The 13,459-nt window shown below is 43.1% G+C and overlaps 1 protein-coding gene across 2 annotated transcripts in view; it reads right to left on the bottom strand.

The window, feature by feature from the left end:
• The window catches only part of hhat (hedgehog acyltransferase), a 143,929-nt gene extending 131,826 nt beyond the window's left edge, over nucleotides 1–12,103 (bottom strand). The window contains exons 1-3 of one of the 2 annotated variants that reach the window (XM_031902598.1): nucleotides 12,044–12,103; nucleotides 4,547–4,666; nucleotides 3,636–3,703 (exon numbers count right to left, since the gene is read on the bottom strand). In XM_031902598.1, coding sequence (XP_031758458.1) covers nucleotides 3,636–3,703; nucleotides 4,547–4,666; nucleotides 12,044–12,098 — 243 coding nt within the window. In that variant the 5' untranslated portion in view covers nucleotides 12,099–12,103. Of the gene's footprint in view, nucleotides 1–3,635; nucleotides 3,704–4,546; nucleotides 4,667–11,955 lie in introns of both variants that reach the window. The other variant, XM_002934677.5, reaches the window with a different exon arrangement.
• Between the last annotated feature and the right edge of the window lie 1,356 nt (nucleotides 12,104–13,459).

Here is a 13,459-nt window from a genome sequence, read left to right as displayed (position 1 = left end):
GGGGACCACATCGGCTCGTTGATGCAGCCCTGAACCGACTGCACCCATTACCGTCGTCTTAATTTGATCGTTTGGCCCTAGCCTAAATTCGTCCAATATCGGCCACCCGTAGGTGGGGATATCGGGAGAAGATCTCGCTATGGAGTCTGTGGTCTCTGTTAATATCTCCTCATAGCCCTGCATCCTATCAGCCCACCCCTGACTGTTCAAACCTTCACCTCTTCCCACCTCTGCTGCACCTCCCCCAAACTGTCTGCCACCTTACAACTGTCACTTGCTCACACCCACCTGATATTAATGTGGGTCATTTATAAACACAGGGCAAATTTGCACCTGGGTAGTAACTCATAGCAACTAATCAAATGACTGCTTTCAGTGTTCAGACTGCAGCTGGCTGGAAAAAACTAACCACTGATTGGTTGCTATGGGTTACTGCCAGGGTGCAACTTTGCCCAATGTTTATAAATGAGACTTACTCACTCTCTCACTGAACAGAGCGACTCCCTCCCGCTCTGTCAGTCATCTGAGCCATCAGTCAGTCATCTGGGCCATCAGTCAGTCATCTGGGCCATCAGCCAGTCATCTGGGCCATCAGCCAGTCATCTGGGCCATCAGTCAGTCATCTGGGCCATCAGTCAGTCATCTGGGCCATCAGTCAGTCATCTGGGCCATCAGTCAGTCATCTGGGCCATCAGCCATTCATCTGGGCCATCAGCCAGTCATCTGAGCCATCAGTCAGTCATTAAGCCATCAGTCAGTCATCTGGGCCATCAGCCAGTCATCTGGGCCATCAGTAAGTCAGTCATCCACTTGAGAATATTGTTGGTTATCCTTACAGCACTTCTTATATAAGAAGATTGTACATCAGTGCTGTTTGTATGGAAGCCAAGCAGAGTGCCTCGGGCAAGGGATGACTTGCAGCAAGTCCTAGCCATGCATATCAAGTATCTGGGCATCAGTTATGCCCTCAGACAGTTTACCTAATATGCAGTAAGTAACATAGAAACAATAATATCTGTATAGGTTTTGTCTTCTAGAAGTCCTATATTCAGAGGGGATGAATAAGAATTCTATTTAAATTAAATGTATTACCTAAAATAAGAAAATAGATTGCTTCCTCAATCACGGCACTATTCTTCTGCACGTTACAATATTCAGCAAGCAGCACTAGTACCTGACATAGCCTTTACAATGCATAATCAAGTCAACTGCATCGTGGACATGTCAACCCCAAAAATAAGTTTTTTGTCTAATAAAAGAAAACATAATTCCAAGCAACTTGAATTTATTGAGCATGTTTCGTGTTTTTTTATTTGTAAATGTAATTGCCATTGAAAGCAGCATTTGCTGAACTCCTAGATCCTGCCAGAGCCACCGGGGCAGAGAATAGAAAAGGACAGGCAAACACTGCTTCTAAGGGTGAAGATACACAGAGCTACTAGTAGCAGCTACTTTTTCATGGCTACTAAACTCCAGAAAATACCCTGCCATAGACAAAACTGAGAATTGCCTCTGCTAAAACACACATAGAGACAATTATCAGTAAAAAATCAGCATTGTCTATTCAAGTAGCCATGGCAAGTAGCTGCTACTAGTAGCTCTGTGCGTCTTCACCCTAATAGCAATTTTATATACAAGTAAGTCAAACACCACTGCAAATGTGTAATAAATGTATTGTATATTGCAAAGTGGCTTAGAATTTTGTTTTCTTTTATTGGCCAAAAATTATATTTTGGGTTGACTTGTCCTTTATGCCAAATGGTCATTTTGTGTTCATATACCTTTCTTTTTAGCAACTACAACCTGGCAATTACTGGGGCAATTTATCTGTCCTCTTGCTGTTTAAATGCTCAGGGCAGCAATGCTTCTGTGGCCATTTAACCTGGGTAATGAGCTTTTTCATATTGCTCAGGTAGTTTAATTTAATTAGCGGAAGCAGCGAAATTTAGTAACCCGTGACCTCTATCGGTACACGCGGGGCGCTGCGGCAATCAGCAGAAGTGCCTGGAATTAAACAGAGCGTGCAAAAGAAATTCTGAATATCAGGGACAGCCGCAGGGTAAGTACAGGGAAGGGTACGATGTGCTGAACACACCGCAGGGCAGATTTTACTTTATTTTTTTATTTTTTTTTAAATCTCCTAATTGAAATAGAACTATTTTTTTTTTTTTTACTATCTTAGACAAAACCTTTTTTTATTATGAAAATAATGTGCACTATTTTTATCTCCTTGTACTGGCTACAGGTAAAGTTTAAATGGGTGGTTCACTTTCAGGTTAACTTTTAGTATGTTACAGAATGGCATATTCCGAGCAAGTGTTCAGTTGGTCTTAATTTTTTATTATCTACTGGTCACTGACCCCAGTAGCCAAAATAACTATTGCTCTGTGAGCTTACTATTATACTGTAACTTTTTATTATTACTTATCTTTCTATTTAGGCCCTCCTTTATTCATATTTCAGTCTCTCTTTCAAACCACTGCCTAGTTACTAGGTTAATTTAGACCCTAGCAACCAGATAGCTACTGGAATTTCAAAGTGGAGAGCTGCTGAACAAAAAGTTAAATAATTCAAAATTATTCTCAGAATAGCCCTTTTGTGCATTTGTGTATGAGGCTCAAATCTGCCCCCCTAAACACTGCAGCAGCTTGTGGCACAGTAAATACAGCCCTATAATTCTTTAATGTAAATTTACATATGTTCATTTCTGGTGAAAAAGGATCCATCCCTTTATTAGTCTACCGGTCTATATAGTCTATTGGTTCAAACACTGGGGAACATTTGCACTTTTGTTAGTACATAAGGGAAGGTTTTTACTTAGCTAGATCTCCTTACTTCATTAGGCTGCTGCCACACAGGGCTTATTCTCATCAGCCCCTACCCTAGCATCAGCGGTCTTCTTTGCCTGCTCCTGGAATCATGATTGGACCAGATAAAGGCTCACATTGCTGATATCAGTGAAGAGTTTGCATTTCAGAGTCGATATCCGCCATGGGTGCCTGTACCCGGGCCAACACAATGGTTCTGGGTGCCATCACCCAGGGCGCAGGGGCTGATTCTTGGCCTCCGTTTTTCCACAGGCCGAGAGTCATCCCTGTGCGGCATTAGCTCTAAGGTTCTTTTGTCCTCTTTTCATCCCAAACATTAGGAAAGGTGTTGCCCCAGACACCAGACCCCCAAATGCCCCTAGCGCATACACAGTACATAGTGTTGCCACCTTTAATGAGACTGGGCAGGGTGACTTTGGGGGCAGGATGGGTAACGTCAGTGGAGAGGCCTGTGTTGTCAGGGAAGGTGTTATAACATGGCAATCTGCAATTGGTTGTTGCAGCTGTCACCCTAGGCACGTGCCCTTGAGTACCTGAATATAGATCCGGCCCTGACTAGGACTTAGTAACAAACAAATAGTGACAAGGCTCTGACGGATTTGCCTCTCAGTAGGTTCACACCTGCAGGTTTTATGAATATAACATGCACACACTGTGTACCAAAAGTATAAATACTCGCATCATAAGAGGATTGTTAAACAATACATTTTATTATTTATTTCTTGCAGTAAAATATTTACTAAAAAAAACAACCATTTTAATCCTCATTATGCCATCTATGTGTTAAAAAGCATACCCCCAACCTACCTTTTTTAGGCCTAAGGATAAAGAATCTGCTTCAAGACCAAACTCCTGAGTAAGTTCCTCTTCATGCTCTGTGAGACGAGAAAATATCTGGTTAGTAAATGGGAGACACTACGGCATTAGATAACAATATTAGTAACTACTGGTTTTCCGCACAACACAGAAACCCCTAATATATCACTGTAATCTATTCATTCAAAAAGTATGAATAAATGCAATTTTTATGTGCTGAAATCCAGCTGTAAAACAGTTCTTCTCTTTCTGCATCATTTGAAATTGTGGCGGGGGGGAGGGACTAAAACACTGATGTTAGAAATTGTAACAACTTCTCCACAGCAAGCAGGAACTACATAAACCACAATGCATTGTGCACTGTGATATTCATTTCCTTATTGACATCACATGTGCTGGGAATTGTGGGATTGGGAGGATGCAGGCTGAAGGCAGGCTGAGGACAATTGACTACTGTGATATTTATTTGAGTCAAAGTAGCCAGCCAGATCAGCAGGGGAACAGGCGGCGGGGCTTAGGGAACTGTTCCACACCATATTATTACATTAAAAGTCATGAAAAGGCTGCATATTTTTAGAAATGTATATTGCAAAGTTGCCTGAAATTATGTTTACTTTTCAAAAATCTTAAGTCATGTTTGGGTGGAGTTCCCCTTTATTAACGGCTGCTTCTGTTGTGCTGTTTAGGAGCCAGAACAGGTAGTGCAGAGAATATAAACAGCATGACAGGTACTGCTGTTGGAACTGGCTATTGTATATGTTTGCTTAAAAAAAAGGAGAGAGATATGGTTTTTTTATCTCTGTGGGTTAAAACAATGTTTATAAATATTTAATATATAATATTCTGTGTGGCCCTGTCTGTGTCCAGTAGCCCAATATCAAGCAGTGCAAATGTGTTCTTACCTTTGGAAACCAAGTAGACCTCATAAAATGAATAAACATGGATACCAAGCGAAACGAGCAGGTAAATGGCCAGTTCCCATTGCGGCAGCGGAACCTCTTTCATAGTTCTGGAGTCTAGGGCTTTGGGCAAGTAGAATATGGTAGAATTAGGCAAAACAAATTTCTATGATTCCCAAAATGCACTCAAAAATGAAGAAAGAAAGGCTCAAAGCAGACATGGAAGCAGCAAAATATAGATGGGATATGATTTAAAGGAGAACCAAACCCTAAAGATGAATTTGGCTAGAAATGCCTTATTTTATATACTGAACTGACTGCACTGGCTTACAGGTTTAGCATCTCTACAGTAGTAATGATATAGGTCTTCCCACAGAGCATGAGTAAGTGCAGGGAATCAGCAGAAAAGAAGATAGGGGGTTATTTGGGGGGAATCTATGGAGGCACAGATCTTCCCTTATAAAGAGTTGTGTTCGCCTAGGGCTGGTATGGAAGCGCAAAACATAAAGTACAACATTTTAAGCCTATTTAAGCTTTAGTTCTCCCTTAAAAAGTAGTGTTTCTGGCTGATTTATTGAAAATATCTCCAAAAACCCCACTAGTCCCGCCCATCTGTTCCACTTCCTACTGCTTTCCAGGCTGTGCAGGTGAACGGGCAGCACGGGGAGCCAATCAGCAGCTAGGCTGACCTGATAGGGAACTGAAGCGTGTCTTTGCCTGTGTGACTGCATGGCTGTGATTGGCTACTTCTTTCCTACTGTGCTTCTGGCAGGAACACGCCCACCCCTCATTTGAAACACACACAGGGACCTGAAAGGATCTATAGGGAGCTCTGACAAAGGGGCCATTTTTACAAATATAATTAACTTTTAGCCCAAAGTCAAACCAGTTTTTTGTTTATCCTATACGGTACGTCTCCTTTATGTCCAATCAACACTGTACCTGTTAAAGCGTTACACTTCATTTCCAGAGCGACATGGAGCCCGAGTCCCACCTCAACATTTCACGTCAGTGAAAACCAGGTGTTACAAACACTCTGTGCATGGGGATGCCACACTGGGTGATGAAACGGCAATGGAAAGTGATTGAATCTCCCTCGCAAGATTGGAAACAGCCTGCGGGCTCCGCAGAGAGGGGAACGAGGCAAAGCTTTATAGATTTACACGAATCAAGTGGAAAAAATGTGTAGGTGTGAGAAAGAATGGAACAGTTGGGTGACATGAGTGGGAGGAAACAGCGGGAAGGCTGATGGGTAGGAAACACAATGCAGCAAGGGATAAGTGAAAATAAACAGCAAAACATAACGGCATAAAAACAGAATGTCTTATCCCTGACAGACTCTGGAAAGTGATACTGACTCTCCCTGAGTCCCGGCTGCGTCTTACCATGACGAGGTTTGGGAGCTCTGAACTGCACAAACTATTGATTATTACTATTAATACTGCACAATACTTGAGAGAAGGCTAGCCTGCCTGAAATGTAACTAAGAGATGTGGCAGGAAATATATAATCAGCGGACAAGTGGATAATAATTGTCTTATACTGACTGAGCATTCAGGGGAAACCAGCCAAGCTGAGTGCAGATATCAAGGCAAGGGAAGGTAGCAATACCAGTTAAGAACTTGAAAAACAAAGCAGAATTAACAAACTGAAACACTGTTAGTGGTTTACTAAACACCGGCTGTGGGATAGCAGGTATAGCAGGGAGAGATGGTGCCTATAGTAGCAGTGGGGGGATAATAGCCTCTGGGAAGGGACAGGGGCTGTGGGATAGCAGGTATAGTAGGGAGAGATGGTGCCTATAGTAGCAGTGGGGGGATAATAGCCTCTGGGAAGGGACTGGGGCTGTGGGATAGCAGGTATAGTAGGGAGAGATGGTGCCTATAGTAGCAGTGGGATAATAGCCTCTGGGAAGGGACTGGGGCTGTGGGATAGCAGGTATAGTAGGGAGAGATGGTGCCTATAGTAGCAGTGGGATAATAGCCTCTGGGAAGGGACTGGGGCTGTGGGATAGCAGGTATAGTAGGGAGAGATGGTGCCTATAGTAACAGTGGGGGGATAATAGCCTCTGGGAAGGGACTGGGGCTGTGGGATAGCAGGTATAGTAGGGAGAGATGGTGCCTATAGTAGCAGTGGGGGGATAATAGCCTCTGGGAAGGGACTGGGGCTGTGGGATAGCAGGTATAGTAGGGAGAGATGGTGCCTATAGTAGCAGTGGGATAATAGCCTCTGGGAAGGGACTGGGGCTGTGGGATAGCAGGTATAGTAGGGAGAGATGGTGCCTATAGTAGCAGTGGGGGGATAATAGCCTCTGGGAAGGGACTGGGGCTGTCGGATAGCAGGTATAGTAGGGAGAGATAGTGCCTATAGTAGCAGTGGGATAATAGCCTCTGGGAAGGGACTGGGGCTGTGGGATAGCAGGTATAGTAGGGAGAGATGGTGCCTATAGTAGCAGTGGGGATAATAGCCTCTGGGAAGGGACTGGGGCTGGTGGATAGCAGGTTTAGTAGGGAGAGATGGTGCCTATAGTAGCAGTGGGGGGATAATAGCCTCTGGAAGGGACTGGGGCTGTGGGATAGCAGGTATAGTAGGGATAGATGGTGCCTATAGTAGCAGTGGGGGGATAATAGCCTCTGGGAAGGGTCTGTGGCTGTGGGAAGCAGGTATAGTAGGGAGAGATGGTGCCTATAGTAGCAGTGGGGGGATAATAGCCTCTGTGGCTGTGGGATAGCAGGTATAGTAGGGATAGATGGTGCCTATAGTAGCAGTGGGGGGATAATAGCCTCTGGGAAGGGTCTGTGGCTGTGGGAAGCAGGTATAGTAGGGAGAGATGGTGCCTATAGTAGCAGTGGGGGGATAATAGCCTCTGGGAAGGGACTGGGGCTGTGGGATAGCAGGTATAGTAGGGATAGATGGTGCCTATAGTAGCAGTGGGGGGATAATAGCCTCTGGGAAGGGTCTGTGGCTGTGGGAAGCAGGTATAGTAGGGAGAGATGGTGCCTATAGTATCAGTGGGGGGATAATAGCCTCTGGGAAGGGACTGTGGCTGTGGGATAGCAGGTATAGTAGGGATAGATGGTGCCTATAGTAGCAGTGGGGGGATAATAGCCTCTGGGAAGGGACTGTGGCTGTGGGATAGCAGGTATAGTAGGGAGAGATGGTGCCTATAGTAGCAGTGGGGGATAATAGCCTCTGGGAAGGGACTGGGGCTGTGGGATAGCAGGTATAGTAGGGAGAGATGGTGCCTATAGTAGCAGTGGGGGATAATAGCCTCTGGGAAGGGACTGGGGCTGTGGGATAGCAGGTATAGTAGGGAGAGATGGTGCCTATAGTAGAAGTGGGGGGATAATAGCCTCTGGGAAGGGACTGGGGCTGTGGGATAGCAGGTGTAGTAGGGAGAGATGGTGCCTATAGTAGCAGTGGGGGGATAATAGCCTCTGGAAGGGACTGTGGCTGTGGGAAGCAGGTATAGTAGGGAGAGATGGCAACAGCAATATAACTGCTAGCACTCTACCTGCCTGTAGTGACTGCAAATATACCTTTGTCCATGTACCAACACCCCCAAAGATGCTCTTGACCTCTGTTTAGATCATTTCCATAGTTTACAAGCATGGACAGAATTTTACACAGCTATAGTACATGAATATAATCTTATGTTCTGAAACTGCCCCCTAGAGTTCTTTGATGCAAATTAATCAGAGATATTCCAACAGGAAGATAATGCCATCTAGTGCACATAATGGCACTGCAGCGTAAAAATCTGTTTAGAAAAAAAATCTGTTTAGATACCTGATTAGAGAGATGATGTGTTTTAATTATCCATACACCATTGCATTTAATATCACAACAAAAGGACATTATAGAGAAATATTATATAGATTATAAACACTGCACTTTGTCTTTTTGATTCATTAACTCATTTTTAACACATTTTGCCCAGTAAACATCAGTATAGCAAATGAACTAACCAGAAGCATTAAAGGGGTAATAATTTAATCCCCTGGGTGCAAGAGCGTACCACTAAGGGGCCCATTTACTTACTCACGAACGGGCCGAATGCGTCCGATTGCGTTTTTTTCGTAATGATCGGTATTTTGCGATTTTTTCGGAAAATTAACGCAACTTTTTCGTTACCAATACGATTTTTGCGGAAAAACGCGAGTTTTTCGTAGCCATTCCGAAAGTTGCGATTTTTTCGTAGCGTTAAAACTTGCGCAAAAAGTTGCGATTTTTTCGTAGTGTTAAAACTTGCGCAAAACGTCGCGCCTTTTAAGTTTTAACGCTACGAAAAAAGCGCAACTTTTCGTGCAAGTTTTAACGCTACGAAAAAATCGCAACTTTCGGAATGGCTACGAAAAACTCGCGTTTTTTCGCGCAAATCGTATTGGTAACAAAAAAGTCACGATAATTTCCGAAAAGTCGTAAAGGCGCCGAAAAAATCGCAAAAAATACGAAAAAGTCGCAAAATGTTCGTTTTCCAATCGGAATTTTTCCAATTCGGTCGGAATTCGTGTCTTAGTAAATCAGCCCCTTAGTGTTCATATACAGAGCAAGGGGATTGCTGCTCTCTGCACTAAGTGACAGATCAAAAATCTGGTCTTTAGCTTAGAGAAAAGTGTCAGGAGAGACAACAGAGCCCGGTTCTTAGGATAAGCTAAAGAGATACTGTCATGATTTTTATGGGATACTTTTTATTTTTAAATTACACCATTACACAGCAAATAATTCCCTCTGCCATTAAACATTTTATTCTTGAACCAACAAATGTATTTGTAGCTGTAATATTGGTGTGTAGGCACCATCTCAGTGCATTGTGCCTGAGTCTGAGCTTTCAGAAGGAGCCAGCGCTACACATTAGAACTGCTTTCAGCTAACCTATTGTTTCTCCTACTCCCATGTAACTGAAGGAGTCCCAAGCCGGACTTGGATTTGTTACTATTGAGTGCTATTCTGATACCTACTGGGAGCTGCTATCTTGCTCCCTTCCCATTGTTCTGCTGATCGGCTGCTGGGGGGGGGGGGGGGGGGGGAGATATCACTCCAACTTGCAGCGCAGCAGTGAAGTGTGACTGAAGTTTATCAGAGAACAGGTCACATGGCTGTGGCACCCTGGGAAATATAGAATATGGCTAGCCCATGTGAAATTTCAAAATTACATACATAAAAGTTTGTATTTTTGAAAAACAGATTACAATGCAGGATTCTGCTGGAGAAGCTCTATTAAATTATGCGTTTTAAAAAAAACATGTTCAACCCATGACAGTATTCCTTAAGGACATGGCCCCAATGTGTCTACTTTCCTCCCCCCACTCACCCTCTTGGATAAAACATTGCCTAACACTGCCTGTTCAATAAAGTGAGAATTGTCTTTTTTTCTGGCGAAAATTTGCCAAAAAGACAGTTCGCTGAGCATTTGTCTGTTTATTAACAGGTGCTGGCGAATTTTTGCAGAGAAGAAATAAAAATTCGGTAATTTACTAAAGGCCGAACTTTACTCTTCCTTCCCCATTTCACTCAAATCCATTTTGCCAGATTCTAGATGGCAAAGTAATTAACCTAGATCTGCAAAGTATTAATGAAAGTAAATCCTGCTTTCCCCCAAAAATGTCATGCACTTTTTCTTATTTACAGTACAGGTATCGGACCCCCTTATCCGGAAACCCATTATCCAGAAAGTTCAGAATTACAGAAAGGCCATCTCCCATAGACTCCATTTTAATCAAATAATTCACTTTTAAAAATGGTTTCATTTTTCTCTGTAATAATAAAACAGAACCTTGTACTTGATCCCAACTAAGATATAATTACCCCTTATTGGGGCAGAACAGTCCTATTGGGTTTATTTCATGTTTAAATGATTCCCTTTTCTCTGTAATAATAAAACAGTACCTGTACTTGATCCCAACTAAGATATAATTACCCCTTATTGGGGGCAGAACAGCCCTATTGGGTTTATTTAATGGTTAAATGATTCCCTTTTCTCTGTAATAATAAAACAGTACCTGTACTTGATCCCAACTAAGACATAATTACCCCTTATTGGGGGAGAACAGCCCTATTGGGTTTATTTAATGGTTAAATGATTCCCTTTTCTCTGTAATAATAAAACAGTACCTGTACTTGATCCCAACTAAGATATAATTACCCCTTATTGGGGGCAGAACAGCCCTATTGGGTTTATTTAATGGTTAAATGATTCCCTTTTCTCTGTAATAATAAAACAGTACCTGTACTTGATCCCAACTAAGATATAATTACCCCTTATTGGGGGAGAACAGCCCTATTGGGTTTATTTAATGGTTAAATGATTCCCTTTTCTCTGTAATAATAAAACAGTACCTGTACTTGATCCCAACTAAGATATAATTACCCCTTATTGGGGGCAGAACAGCCCTATTGGGTTTATTTAATGGTTAAATGATTCCCTTTTCTCTGTAATAATAAAACAGTACCTGTACTTGATCCCAACTAAGATATAATTACCCCTTATTGGGGCAGAACAGCCCTATTGGGTTTATTTAATGGTTCAATGATTCCCTTTTCTCTGTAATAATAAAACAGTACCTGTACTTGATCCCAACTAAGATATAATTACCCCTTATTGGGGCAGAACAGCCCTATTGGGTTTATTTAATGGTTAAATGATTCCCTTTTCTCTGTGTTCTTGAAATTAAACTGTTAATTGTTTGTGGTTAATTAAAGTCATTACCATGTGTATACTGTTTGTCCAGGTATTAATGCACTCAGAAATTTTAACCCCTGTGTTACAGCCCCTGTGTGTTGTTGAACTGTAACAATAATAATTTTTTCCCTGTGTCTGACTTTGTTCTTACTGCAGCTGATATGAGAGTTAGTCTTCCTTTTGGTTCCATGGACAGGCACTTTTTACCAAGTTCAGCAACATCATTAATAAATACACACATCTATCCTGTATATAGCCACTGATTTCAATTAACACTAGCTCACATACACTGAGTGAGGTACTTGAGAACAACAAATACTAAGGCAATAGACAACACAGGTTCAACAGTATACCAAAAGATATGCACCATATGTAGGAGAGAGACCATCCATATAAAGATGGCCATACACAACAGAAATACAAACTACTGCCTTGTTGCTAGGGTAAACTGGACCCTAGCAACCATATAGCTGCTGACATTCTGGAAAGCTGCTTAACAAAAAGCTTAATAATTCCAAAACCTCAACATATAATAAATGAAGATCAACTGCAAATAGTTCAAGAATATCCCTTCAACTAAAAGTGAATGTAAAAGCTAAACAGCCCCTTTAATACCAGCCCTGCAAATGAGAAACTCAGTGGTAAGGCACAGAATCAATTTATTTCATGTTTACAGGTAAAAAGAAAGATAACAAGGTGGAATCAAAGGTGTATAAGTTAGATCAGATACCTTGTTATTCTCCTTCCGCCTTTCATTCATGTATATCCATCCTGCATTTTCATTTCATATTCAGTGCTCTGCTGCTGAGCCTGCCTACCTTGCACAAGAGTTCTCAGCCCATCCCCCGTAGCCTCATTGGTTGTCAGGAACATCAGGGGCTTTTCTAGGGATTTCATTCGCTGTAAGACCCGTCACTCTTCGCTCCCTCCACTATGTAAACAATGCATCAAGCTCGTATGACTCGTAGTGCATGTGTAAGAGAGAGACCCCGCCCTATAAATCACAGCAGCCTATGCCATTCCGTGTGTGAGTTATTCTCATTGGCCTGAAGTGGAAAGCCTGTTGAAATCTGCTTTCCGATTGGGCAGTCTTCCGTTCGGTTTATTAAGAGACAAAGGTCTGTGGAAATAGTTTGCAGTAGTAGTTATGAAGCTAAAAACCGGGGGTTGCATAATTAGACTTGCAAGAAAGTCACACTTACAGTGTTAATACCATTGGCACAAACTATCCAAATCCTGCAATAAAATCCTGTGTGGATTGTTTAAGCCCTCCTGTCCTATAAAAATAGCAGACACCTCAACTCACTCAAAATATTAGGGAGTCACATGGAGTTAACCCCCTCCTAACCAAGTCATCAACAATTAAGATGGCCGTACCCTGGCATGTCTCCCAACATTTGAAAAGCGGAACAAAAAGAAACAAAAAGCATGTAGCGCATCGAAATTTTTGCGACCACACCACCGCGCAGACGCAAGTGCGTATGCGCAGCCATTCAAACTACCATACGGAGCAGTGGGGAGAAGTCCCCATTGCTCCGTATGACCGCAAAGTGTAAAATTTTCGCTGTGGCGGGGCGACATGCCGCCCCTAAAATTGTGCAGCCTTAGGCCCGGGCCTTTGTGGCCTCGCCACAAATCCGGGCCTGCTAATCTCCCCGAACTACCATCCCACCGGCGAACATGTAAGTCGCCAGTGGGATGGTACACGCTGCGCAGGCGATTTCGGCAAATCGCCAAAGTTGCCTTGCGAGGCATTTTCGGCGATTTGCCGAAATCGCACCGCTGTGTGTGCCATCCCACCGGCGACTTACATGTTCGCCGGTGGGATGGCAACTGATGGCAACTCGGAGAGATTAGTCGCCCGCAAACAGGGAGACACACAGAGCTACTAGTAGCAGCTACTTGTCACGGCTACAGATATAGACAATGCTGATCCTTTATTGATAATTATTTCTACGTGTGTTTTAGCAGAGGCAATTCTCAGTATTGTCTATGGCAGGGTATTTTCTGACATTTAGTAGTTGTGACAAGTAGCTGCTACTACGTAGCTGCCTCAGGGGCCCCTGCTGTGGCTTTCACACCCCCGCAGGGGCACCCACCACCTGTCTGACCCTGGATAGTAAAAGTTGGAGGAAAGCTCATATCAGTGAACCAATGCAGTCCCTGATCCAACGAAAAATCTAGCCCGTCCGGCAGGGATCGGGTCTGGGCCAGCAGGGCCCACCAGGTTTTTC

This window comes from Xenopus tropicalis, chromosome 5, assembly GCF_000004195.4.
Source record: "Xenopus tropicalis strain Nigerian chromosome 5, UCB_Xtro_10.0, whole genome shotgun sequence".
Classification (NCBI taxonomy): Eukaryota; Metazoa; Chordata; class Amphibia; order Anura; family Pipidae; genus Xenopus; species Xenopus tropicalis.
Note: the sequence above shows the minus strand (reverse complement) of the source record. Positions and strands in the feature narration are given on the sequence as shown.